The sequence below is a fragment of the Mirounga angustirostris genome, unplaced genomic scaffold, assembly GCF_029215605.1.
Source record: "Mirounga angustirostris isolate CCGP_5_RB_7025 unplaced genomic scaffold, mMirAng1.0.hap1 SCAF_10, whole genome shotgun sequence".
In the NCBI taxonomy this organism is placed as follows: domain Eukaryota; kingdom Metazoa; phylum Chordata; class Mammalia; order Carnivora; family Phocidae; genus Mirounga; species Mirounga angustirostris.
The window spans coordinates 82940047-82952711 of record NW_026991718.1 but is presented as its reverse complement, the minus strand read 5'-3'; the positions used below and the strand labels follow the sequence as shown (position 1 = coordinate 82952711).

At 50.5% G+C, this 12665-nt stretch overlaps 1 protein-coding gene across 1 annotated transcript; it reads right to left on the bottom strand.

Moving 5' to 3' along the window:
- Nucleotides 1-1970: 1970 nt before the first annotated feature.
- POU3F3 (POU class 3 homeobox 3) lies at nucleotides 1971-6326 on the bottom strand. Its single transcript, XM_045883790.3, has one exon. The coding sequence runs from the start codon at nucleotides 6324-6326 to the stop codon at nucleotides 4827-4829; it is 1500 nt and encodes a 499-aa protein (XP_045739746.1). The 3' UTR covers nucleotides 1971-4826.
- Nucleotides 6327-12665: the final 6339 nt, after the last annotated feature.

Genomic DNA, 12665 nt, shown 5'->3' with positions numbered 1-12665 from the left:
ACCTTCGGGCCCTCGGAACAGCCGCCCTGAGGAACTGAGATGACCAAGTGAACTACAGAACCCGGAGAGCTGGAGAGGGGGTCCCCCCACTTCTGACGCGCCTCACTCTCACCAACATCAGCAACAGCAACCTGTACTGATTGCTCATGCTGTCAGTAACGGGACTAGCAGAGAGAGGTTCTTCACTCACAGCCATTTCAAGAACTACTTTTGAAAAACAAACACAGTACAACTCTTTTTTTCTAATCACCTTGCTTCCGAGTGACTGATAGCCTCGAAGTCTTAACTCTCAACACCTTTCCCCCAGCATAGACGTCTGAGCACAGCCAGGTATTAGGTTTTATCACTGATACACATCATCTGTCCTAAGCAGTCCAGTCAGTCACGTGCAATTCATGAAAGAAGAGAATTCTTTCATTTCTATCCTTCTGCCTTGAAAAAAACCAGGTCCACCTCCTAAATAATTAATTTCAAGTCTGCATCCAGTGCCAATACTTGTTGCATCCATTTTAGAGTTTGATTAATTACCCTGGAACTTGGGCAAACTAAACTCCATGTGGAGAGAATGTTTCTTCCTTCAATTTAGTTCTGAAAGCTACAAGTTATTGATGGCTCTTACTCTATTTACATACAAATTGGTGCAAATATGCCCATATCTTAAAATGCATTTTGTATAAATATATAAAAGTGTCATTTTTGATTTAGCTTGAAGAGGTTGATCATTTATTACAAAAATAAACGAATAAATACAACAATATATTGTTGCTTCCAACAGGATAAATACTTTACAAATATATAATTTAAAAAACAAATTTAATTGTTAAAATTATTTAAAATATTACACTTATCGATAAAACTATCAATTGTATATACTGCATTTAATATTAGAACCAATTATTCTCTGAATGTTGAAAACCATTCATACAAAACAGATTATGAGCATGGTAATAAGCAAACACTGGAGGCTACAGGGAAGCAGAGGGAATCTCTAAGATCAATAATGAACAGTTCTATTTTGGAACAAAGAAGTAGTCCTTGGCTAAGTACTTAAAAAAAAAAAAAAAGGCAGAGCAACAACAGTAAAGTGACTATTTTTAAATACACCTTGAATGATTTATCGCCCAGACTTGCAGGGGAAGATGGTTGGGTGAATGAGGTGACAGGGGCTTGGACAACTGATCAGGAGCCACAGGACACACTGCAAACTATAAATGGGCCTAGCTCCGGATTAGCCAGATTGATGCAACAGAACTTTGTCACTTTCCTTTGGGTTGGAAGGGGAGGAGGGGGTGGATTGAAATGGAGGAAACAAATGGGCACTTTACGAAGCACAAGACACTTGCGCTGCAAAGGAACACAATGACCAAATTCATTAAAAAGATCTGGTGATATATAACAATATTTTCATTATTTACATGTGTAACAATATAAGCCTTAGCACAAAACCTCTCAGTTATAGCTGCCCTCTTTTGTTTTTCAACCATGAATTTCATTTTGTGAATACATTCAAAGGGTTGATTTAAAAAAAAAAATATGGAGTGCAAGCATGAGCTCACTTTTAAAAACGCAAAATGATGAAATAAAATGGGCTTTCTTTCTCATCTTCTCCGGTGAAAAGTTACTCTGCTACCCTTAAATCTGGGCTCCTTCCAAAGTAATCAGCAAAGGTTGCTTTTTAATAGAAAACAGTGTGAAATCTAATGTTAGTTCTTTTGTTGTCAGCCAAATCAAGTAAGCAAATACCTCCTAAAATTTTAAATAGACCCATTCTCTCTCTAATCAACCACTACCATTCCTGTAGGGAAAATAGGATTTCATCTCACATGCCAGCAGTATCCACCATATAAAAACCACCACACCCAATCCTCAGCTTTCTCATAAGGCCTTCTTTGCTTGCCCCCGTAGCCCCTCAAAAAAATGATGAAGTTTGTTCCCACTCCCGACCCCCACTCCAGGTTGTAAATTTGCTGGGCAGAGAGATTATAATAGCAAGAGAAAAAGGAAACAAGAACGCAAAGAAAAGTAAATTGTGGTTTCTTGTTTTCATTTTTTTCCTTCTGTTTAATAAATATGGCCTTTTTCAGATTTCACAAATCAAAATGATTGTGATTTTTAGTACGATTTGGTGTTTAAAATAATGCAACCCAATACATGGCCATCTGGCTGGGCTTGATTTATGAAAGTGACACAGGGTCTGTCTGGAAGAAATGACTGTTTCTTGTTGCTCTCACAGTTTTCCGGGTTTTTTTAACCCCTGCATCGATATCAGAGGAAGAGAGAGGAAGATGAGAGAAGGCAGAAAGTGAGTGACAGCCAAATGAGATTAAGAGGAAATTAATCCATAAAATCATTGCTTTATCACTCCCAAATACTTTTTTTAAGTACAATACGAAGGGACTCAACTGAGCAGAGCCTTTTGAGTCTGTCTATAGTACTCACAACCTGAGGCATTATACTTTCATTTTCCCACATTGTAAATATTGATACATTAACTTGATAAATGTGACCGCTCTGCAGGGTGTAGCTAAAGAGTGATCAAAAAAAGCTCAAAGCCCCAGCACCAGTAAAGAAGATACAGAATCATACTGGGGAAAGACCGGAACATAGAAATGTGGAGTCTTAAGTCTGAGCTGGTAATCACACTGAGGGTAATGCAGTGTGGCCCATAGTCAGGATTTTAGAACTACATTCTTCCAGTACAAGAAAAACAAACAAAACAAAACAAAAAAACCAAAACAGCTTAATAATTTAAACTGAATTGCATATAGTTATTAATGGGACGTAATTAATATAAAAATATTTTATAGACTTGTAAGCTTTTCTTTACAACTATTAGTCTTCAGAAAAAGAGGAAAGAAACTTAGCAGTACGGTTGGGGGGACGGGAGGGAAAAGAGAGGCTAAACTTGGGTGGGGGGAGAGCTCTGTATTAACCATTAATAACCAGTTGGCACATTTTTACTGGTGCTGTAGTCCAATCTTCTGGGAAAGATGATAAAGGACATCTCCAAGAAAAGGACTAGTCTTTAGACAATCTCACCTAAAAACACCCACTGAAACCAAGGGAGAGAAAAATGTTGTGAGATTTATGGATTAACAAGGAGTGACAACTATGTTAAAGTACTAGCGGTTTCTGTCATGTCTGTCCTTTACTGTCTCTTTCCAAATATACCTTAGGTGGTGCTAAGTGCTATCACTTAAGGATTTGCATTAGTAAAAAAATATTTTCTAAAGAAATCTTTTCTTCCCACATAGCGTTTATGCATCAGACACAGACTATTTCATTCTAACAAATTTATTTTCTCGATCAGCTCTTACGGAATCACTACTCAAATTAAATTACAATCAAATGATCACATCAAAAGATACCCTTACTACCTAGCAACTGTCCATATTTTCATTTCATTTTGATTTGTGCTCGTCTGAAAAAAACACGTAATACAAGATCTGGGGAAAAATAAATTACCGTTTTGCAGCAGTTCATAAGTATTCTGAATAAAATATTAAAAGAAGTCATTTAATGAAAATATAAAGCAAATATTTTTAGATCAACAACGGATCTAACAATTCTATATTGCCGTCTTTTGAAAAGTCTGTTTATTAAAACCTACCAAAAACACTGCTTGGAAATGGCAGTATTATATAATCACATCCACAGCACCCATTCAATCAAAGTTGGCAACGGATTGAGGAGAGAAGTCCAGAGAAGTGCATCAGCTGGTGCTCAGTCCTTCTAAATCTCTTTATCTGAGTCAGTCCAGAAATAAAAAATAAAAAATATTAATAAAAAAAATATTAGCGGTGGAATCTTTAGGCCTCATCCACCCAAGTGACCGCCATTAAAGCCGGGGTTGGTGGCGGGGCCTCGCTCCGCGCCCAGTCCGCCCGCCCTGCCCAGGACTCGGCCGGGCCTCTCCCACTCCTCGGAGGACATCCCCTTCTCCCTTGCCCATCCCTCTGCTCTTTCGTGATGCTTTATTTCCAAGGTTACTTTGAGGATACTTTTTCTTTTGGCTTTGCTATTCAGTCTGTTAATTTCAGAAGCTGTGAATATTTCCTTTTTTTTTTTCTTCCTGAAGACTGTTCTTTGTTTTCTCCTTCCCATTTCATAGTCAATTTGTCCCCAAATGACTTTAACATGGCCAAGAAAAACAGGGCCCCGAGCACAGAGTCAACCCCTGATTAAACCCGGTGCCTCTGCTTTCTTTCAGGTCGCTCCCAGGAAAGAAAGTTTCGGTAGATCACTTTAGGCAGCCCTTTGGAGGGGGGAGTGAGTGAAAAGGAGAGAGGGGTGCTTTTTTTTTTTTGCCTTTTTTTTTAAAGAGGCGAGGACGAGGCAGGTGCTAGGTGCTGTCCACCGTTGCCGTGTAGAACTTCCTAGGGTGGGAAAAAACCTCACGAGTGCAGTTTTGGTGCGCTAGGCATCTTCACCCTTCTTTAAAAAGAAAAACAAAAACAAAAAGGAAACACCACCACAGTATAAACGAGATCTCATGATCGCCTCCTTTTTCTCTTCCGGTTTTGTTTGTTATATATATGTATATAAAACAGTCTGGGTATTTATTACGCTTTTGTTTTGTTTTGCCCCTCCTTCCTTGGACTTGAGAAATGTCTCCTTGGTTCGTCTCTCTCTTTTTCCTCCAAGGCCGGGCATGTTTGTCTTTGGGCGGAGGGGAGGGCGGCGGACCGGCCCGGGCCCGGCGCGGCCCCAGTGCGGGCTTGGCGCTGCGGCGGCTGCGGCGGCGGCGGCGGCGGGGGTTGGTGGCGGTGCTGACAGCGGCTGCGGAGGCGGCGGCGGCGGCCCTCTTTGCGCTGCGCCCCTTGCCTTCACTGCACGCTCGTCTGCAGTCCGTGGTGCGGCGGCGGCGTGTCGGCGCTCACTGTGCCCACCTGCGAGTAGACGTCGTCGGGCGTCTGCTGTTGGATCCCGGGCGGCGTCATGCGCTTCTCCTTTTGGCGCCGGTTGCAGAACCAGACCCGCACAACCTCCTTCTCGAGCTGCAGGCTGTCGGCCAGGTTGGTGATCTCCTGCGCGGAGGGCTTGGGGCACTTGAGGAAGTGGCTCTCGAGCGCGCCCTTGACGCTCACCTCGATGGAGGTCCGCTTCTTGCGCTTGCGGCCCTGCGCCGCGATCTTGTCGATGCTCGTGGGGCTGCCGGTGCTCGAGTCCGCCTCCTCCAGCCACTTGTTCAGCAGCGGCTTGAGCTTGCACATGTTCTTGAAGCTCAGCTGCAGGGCCTCGAAGCGGCAGATGGTGGTCTGCGAGAACACGTTGCCATACAGCGTGCCCAGCGCCAGCCCCACGTCGGCCTGCGTGAAGCCGAGTTTGATGCGCCTCTGCTTGAACTGCTTGGCGAACTGCTCCAGGTCGTCCGACGTCGGCGTGTCCTCGTCCGAGTGCGGGTCGTGGCTGTTGAGTCCGGGCCCCGCGCCGCCGCCGCCGTGGTGCGGAGGCCCCTGCGCGTGGTGCGGGTGAGGCGGGTGCGGGTGCGCGTGGTGGTGGTGGTGGTGGTGGTGCTCGGCCAGCTCGGGCGTGTCCCCGCGCACCAGCCCCGGGTGCACCAGGCTCTGGGCGCCGCCGCCCGCGCCGCCGCCGCCGCCGCCCGGACCCGGGGGCGCGCTCAGCATGCCGTTCACCGTGAAGCCCCCGGGCTGCGAGTAGAGCAGACTCTGAGGCGGCGGCTGCTGGCCTCCGGCCATGGACGGGAGGTGTGCGGCGGCGGCGGCGGCGGCGGCGGCTGCGGCTGCGGCGGCGGCGGCCCCCCAGCCCCCCGGGTGGCCCTGGTGCGGGGGCGGCGGCGGGGGCCCGAGGTGTGGCGGCCCGCGGTGGTGCAGCGCGGTGCCCGCGTGCAGGTCGTCGCGTCCGGAGCCGCCCTTCACGTCGGGTCCCTGCGGCGGCGGCGGCGGCGGCGGCTGCGGCGGCTGCTGGGGGCTGCCGGCCATGCCCACGGCGCTGCCAGACCACGGCGAGCTCGCCTCCACGGCGGCGGCGGCGGCGGCGGCGGCGGCGGCGGCGGCGTGGGGCAGGGCTGTGACCCACTGGTGCGCGTGGCTTAGCATATGGCCGCCGTTGCTGGCGGCCATGGCCCCCTGCATGAAGTCGCTCTGGACCATCTTGACGGAGGACGGGTCCCCTCGGTAGGCGCCCGAGGTCACGGCGGCGCTGCCGGGCTGCATGCCGCCCCCGCCGCCTCCCGCGCCGCCGCCGCCACCCCCGCCGCCGCCGCCCCCACCGCCGCCGGCTCCCGCCGCGTCCGAGTGTACAATGGAGCCGGCCGCCAGCAGGCTGTTCCCCGGCAGGTAGGGGTTAGAAGCCGCTGTGGCCATGCCGCTCCGCTCCCGCCACCCCACCGCCGCCACCACCGCCGCCGCCGCAGCAGCAGCCGCGGCCGCCGCCGCCGCCGCCGCCGCGCCCCCCCGCCTCCCGCCTCCTCTCCCCCCTCCTCCCCCGCCCCCGCCCCGGGCCCCGGCCGGCCCCGCCGCCTTCGCCGCCGCCTCCTCCTCCGCCGCCTCCGCCCCCGCCGCCGCCGCCGCCGCCGCGGCCCCCGGCTGCAGCTGCAAGGCCGCTCGGCAGGGCGCGGGGGTCGCCGGCCGGCCTTGGTCAGCAGCAGCAGCAGCAGCAGCAGGAGCAGCGCTCTGGGGAGGGGGGCTCGCTTCTCGGGGCGCGCTCCGTGGCCGCCCCCTTCAGGGGGGGTCGTAGCCGCCCCCCAGCCCCGGCGCGTTCCGCTAGCTCCAGCGGGGCTCACCCGGCGGGGCGCGGGCCTGCGCTCCGGGCTCTTTGGCGGGGCGCGCCGGCTCCCGCTCCTCCTGCGGTCCTCGGGCGAGTGCGGACTCTGCCCCGGCGCGGGGCTCAGTCCACCTGCTAAGTGAAGATTTCACGGCAGACAACAAAGAAAGCAGCCGTTCCTTTCTTCCTTAACCAAATTATGGATGACCGGCAACCGGACCGCTCCTTCCCTTGCCCGCTCTCTTCTCTCCTCCTCAGGAACACATTTCACTGGTTTTCCTTTAGAGTAGTAAAACTTTTTTCGTCCTTGAAGGCGTGGTGATGCTGGCTGCTCGCGTGTGCGGAGAGGAGAGGCGGGCTCCTGCTCTCCTCCTCTGGTCCTTTCGTTTCAAGTTTTGTTCTGTCCTAGGAAAACTTCTTGCGATGGTGCATTTCTCTGAAGTTGCTATTGCCGGAGCTCTTGGTTGCCTCTGAAACAAGAGTCCTTTTTCATTCTCCTCGCAACAGTCACAGTCTGATGCGACATCTTTCCTTTTGGGCAGAAATTAGGAAACAAATATAACAAGGAAAAAATTGAACAGGAGAAAAATGAGGTCGAATGGCTCTGTTACCTTGTTGCTGACGGTTGGGGTTGGTGTTTTATTTTTTTCCCAGCAGTTGTCTGGAGGAGGAGGAGGAAGAAGAGTGCATTGGTGGAGGTGGAGGTGTGTGTGTGCATATAGGGGATCCTTGATACACAACCAACTCCAGCGGGCACGTTGCACGGCTCGTAGAGTGCACCGACGGCGCTGGCGCTGGCCGAGCCGGAGCGGAGTTGCAGCGGGAGCTCGCTCTGCGCCCTCGTTCGCGCTCTCTCTCCCTCTCTCACTTTCCCTCTCCCTCCCTCTCTCTCTCTCTCCCTCTCTCGCCCGCCCGCTCTCGCTGGGATCTGACAGTTCGCTCTCTGTCCCTCCCTCTCAGAGCAGGGACTGTCGAATGTTTACCCTCCGCCGCGAGCGCGCACCCACCACCACACTTTCCCAAATACAAGGAAGTCGAGCACCAGGGCCCCCGCTGATTGGCTACCCGCTGGGTGATTGGCAGGCCCAGAATGACTGGCTCAGGACGCGCGGCCCCCCTTCCGGCCGTTCCGATTGGTTGCTTTTTAATTTAGGCAGAGCGTCGTAGAAGCTGGAAATCTGTCGTCCCCCCCCACCCCCGCCCAGCCTCCCTCCCCCTCTCTACTTTCTCCTCTCCGCCCCTCCCCCGCCACCCTCTCCGCCACATCTTAACTCTTAGTGTCCGGCCGAGAGGTTGGCGTTCTCTCCGCGGCTCAGGGCTTTCGTTACCAGTCTGGGAGGGGGGGATGAAAGGGGAGAGAAAAGGGAGGGAGGGATGGGAGAAGGGGGGGGAGTTAGAATCAGAAGGAAAATGAAGAGGGGAAAAAAATCATGAAAAATAGCAACCTACCCACTTCACCTAGTACTGCGTTGTGTTGCCGCCCTCCCCGCTCCCCACCCCAATCCCAGAGATTTGTAAAGCGCGCGGCATGGATGCACCATTCACGCTAATACCTATAGGCTGATGTATCCCCAGTGGTTTCAAAGTTTCCTTTTTCCTTCACCAGCCGGCCCCCGTCTCTGTCTCGGCGGGGGTGGAAAGGGAGAGCTCGCATCGCCAAGGGCTCGGGTCGTGGCCACGCTCCTTGGAAATCCGCCGCCGTAACTTTCCGCAGCCGCTTTGCGCCGGCGGCGTCCCCCTTTGTTTAAGTTCTCGGATGCCATCATCTGGGAAACCTGCAGCCCAGGACCAGCGCGGTGCCCGCGCGTGCGAGACGGACCGCTAGCTGCCGCGGCTCGCTCTCTCCCCCACCCCCTCTCTGCCTCTCCGCTCTCCCTCCCTTCTTCCCTCCCCCCTCCTCTGGGATTCAAGCAAGTAGCGAGCGTGTCCTTGTGTGTTTGGAGGGTGCCGGTCAGCAGAGCCCTGCGGTGTATTTGAAAAGCTATCAGCTCGACCTTTCCCCATAGATCCATCGTAAGTGTATTCCACCCCAATGGCTCCGGGAATTCCCACTGCAGCAGGAGCCGGCCTAAAGAACCAGGATCCACTAGCCGCGCCCTCCACCGCTTACATTGTGCGTGTGTGTGCATATGTGTGTGTGTGTGTGTATATATATATATAGTGTGTGTGTGTGTATATATATATTTTTTCTCCCTCTATGGTTATTAGTGGTGTTTTGCTTGCTCGCTATTCTTAGACACAGTGGTGCTTTTTCTTTCTTTTCTGTTTCAGATGGGTTTGCGTAGTGGATGGGCTGGCGGCGACAAACGCTTTCTCAGCCCCAGCCAGGCTGAAAGAGTTAAGGGGGACGGGAGGGGGCGCGCGCAGGGTAGGCGGGAGAAGCGGGGGTGGGGGGACGCGGCCAAGCGGAAACGCTGCACAGAGGAACCTCAGCGAACCAAGAAAAAAGAGAAAGTGGCAACGAAAACAAGGGCAAATTGAACCCTCCTCGGGGATTTCCAATGAACTAACCCAACTCGGACGTTCAATAAATACATCGTTCCTAATGAGCGTGCGTGGGCGTGCGCCCCGCACCCCTGGCTGCGGGTGCGCGGGCCCTGAGCCCACCGCCCCCAGCCTGCTCCTGCAGCCGGCGGTCCTGAGCTCCAGCGGCGCCCGCCGCCGAGCGGCGGCCCTGGAGGTAGATGCGGAGCCGCCGGTGTGCTCCGATTAAGCTGCGAACGGGGCTGCCCTCTCCCGATGAGTAATTCCTCTGGCTGAACGCAGTTAGGTGAACTCAGTTAAAGCCAGAGCTCTCCAGCCCAGCCTCAAGCTACGCCTTGCGTGATCTCAAGATTAACAGTAGACGCGTAGGATTTCTGTAGGATCTCGTCCAGCTCCTGATTGCCGGGTGGGAGATACCGCCGTAGGTAGGTTTTTAGCAAAGCCATTACTGCTAAGGTACAGATCTGAAAGGCAGCGGTAACCAAACCCCAACACAACGGATTTTCCCCCCTCTACGTCCCCCTAACGTTCCTTTTTTATATTTATGTATGTGTATATGTATATATAAAAGATGGAACACAGATTTCATTGAATAAATCTGAGATCTCCAGGTGCAGACGTTTGAATAGTCGGTGCCAGCACCCCCTGTTTTCCTTTCCTGCCGATTTTGCTTGGATCCGGCTCAAAAACCGAGAGAGTCTCGTGGTTTTGTTTACACTGAATGGGGAGGATAGGAACAGAGCCATGGGGCCGCCTTTCATTAATATACAGTGAGGATTTTGTCTAAATTACTGCTATGAATTTCACAGTACACGCTTTCAAAGGCAGTCTCAGGTGGCCTGATGAAACGTGATAGCGCCTCTGCAAACAGATCCACTTTCTTTCTTTTCAAGGAGGGTGTGTGTGCATATGGGAAGCCCCCCAAAACGCTGTGCTCCTCGATAACAGAAATACACTTCTGTTCTGAGGTCTGTCCCCTTCGTCCTCCCCCCTTTCCGCGTACTTAGTTCTCCCGAGCTCCCCAGCCTCCCCCCACCCAGCCCCACCCCATCCGCCCCCTCCCTTTGCCGAGTGTGATTGTTTTGTCTGGAAAAAAAATCCAAAGTATATAACAAGGGGAGAACAGTTAGTGCTGATTTTCATTTGCATACATTTTCATATATTTTGGTGAAAATAATAGACTGGTGGAGAGCTGGGTTTAGAGGAGTCAGTGTAAAGGGAAGACTAAGGATGCATCGGTTCTGGGGAGTTGAGAATATACCTCCCCCCCTCCCATGCACCTTTAAAAAAATAATAAAACATCTTCTTTTATTTTAAAATCTAACCCTGGAAGTTTGCTCGGTAAGTGCTTTTCATTTTCTTTACCTGCTTTCTCTCTTTCTCCACCTCTTTTCCGGGTTATTTACGCTCTTGTAGGTTTGGGAGCTTATTTTCATTGCTTGGGACTAGAGAGGGTTCACAGAGCAACTGTTTTGAAGGAAGGAAGGGAAAGTGTGCTGGGGGAGAGTAAAAAAACTCAACCCTGCTAAAATATTACATAAAAAGATGGACTCATTCCAAAGCTCCCCACTGTGAGGCATTTCACTTTTTGGGGGGTGGGGGAGGAGAGTGCTATTAATTTTAATTGTTGATTGTGTGTGTGAGGGGGAAGCCCTAGAAAAAATGATTATAAGGCACGCCATATTATACATATTTCTTGCTTTGGGGTTTTTTTCCTAGCGAATCAGAACTGGAGGGGAAGATACCCCCTTTCTGTAGCCAGGGCTGATGTGGTGACCCGTGTGTGCTTGTCTGGGATTGTGGTGGGGGGATTCCTGCTGGGAGCAGGGGGATGGGGGGAGGGCTTGGCAAAGGGAGGGCAGAGAGCCGCAGTGGAAGGAAGCAGGGGAGGAAGAGGAGGCAGGAAGTCAGTGCACCCCTGGTTAATGCCGAGTCTGGGGAGCAGTCTTAGTTGCTGCCTCCCAGCTCGGTAGTGAAAGTCCATCAGAAAAGAGGGTGATCAATCAAAACTAACCAGGACATCCTACACTTTATTCCCAAAGGAAGCGGGACCTTTATTATTGAAAACTAGATTTTACTTTGTTTTCCATTTTGACAGCCAGCTTTGCACCCCCCCCCCCTTGCCACTGTCCCTGGGTTTTGTAAAAATCGAGGGGGAACTTACTTGCGAGGTGCAGTTAATTAGATAAATATGGCTGTAGGAAATAGCTAGGCCAAGGCCAAGCCTGTGTGGGCACCTTACCTTAGTGAAATAGGCTGGAGAGGATTGTAAAAGCTTCTTGGTTTTGTTCTTTTTAAAGGAAGCCGCGTCTGGTGCGATGAGGGGGTAAAATCAAATGGCTGGAATTTTATTGCACTTTAGCCTCCAGAACACCTTACAATTTAAAATTTGTAATTTCTTTGGAAACAGTTGATGCCAAATCAGTGAAATGGTTTGTAAGGAGGGAGGAAGAGGTTTCAGTTGGGGAGGGGGGTAAGAATCGCCAGTTTTCCACTCCTTGTTTACGTGCTTGGCAGCATTGCTTTTGACTGGGGTTAACTCTCTGTGCTCCATTGGACCAGATGCCATATAGAGCTGCTCCCTGAAGATCATTTGTTTCCTTGATGGGGAACATTTCTGAGCAGAGCATATTGGTTGCCATAGAGAAAGAAATAAAAGGAAGAACACTAGTCACATTAAGCTATATGTTTGTGCACTGGGCTTTAGATAAAAGGACCTTGGTTCAGCCAAAGAGAAGAAGCCAAACTAGAGATTTCTAGCGCCACTAAAACTAGCTTTATTTTGTTTTGGACTTTTACAGTTGAAACATATAAGCTAATTTTATTGGTTGTTGTTAATTTTATATGACACGGTTTACTGAACAAAATAAACTTTGGAAGTGCTCAGGAGTCGCACTATTGACTTGTCAGCAGGGGGCGCACTGACTCGTCTTAGCAGGTAAAATGTAGCTGTTTGAAAAGCAAATCTGCTCCTCCAAACTTGCCAAAGGAACAAACACCCCTACCTTTCTACGCATATTCACAATGAGGAGTGAATTCATTACATAACACAGGGTTTTAAAAATTAGGACCGTGACCTCTCTGTCTCCCACCCATCCCTGTCTGTGAAATGGCCCTGAAGGAAATACAGTTAAAACACACACACACACACAGAAAAGCAAAAAAAGCATTTGTCCATTTCTCTCAGTGAAGTGTATATAGGACTGGAAAACAGAATTGGGCTGTGAAAGCAAAAACATTTAAAAAATTATCAAGGGCATAGAATAAGTTACTTAAGATGCTACATTTCAGGTTGTATTTTTGGGGAAGCAAGTCAGTCAAGAGAGCAAAAATGCGTTCTAAGGTATTATCTGTTAAATAATAAACGTTCTTCAACTTGATACATGCTTTGACTTCTAAATAAAACTCAAGCTCTTGGAGATTTAGTCAAGGCTTCCAGGAACCCTTTTACTCCA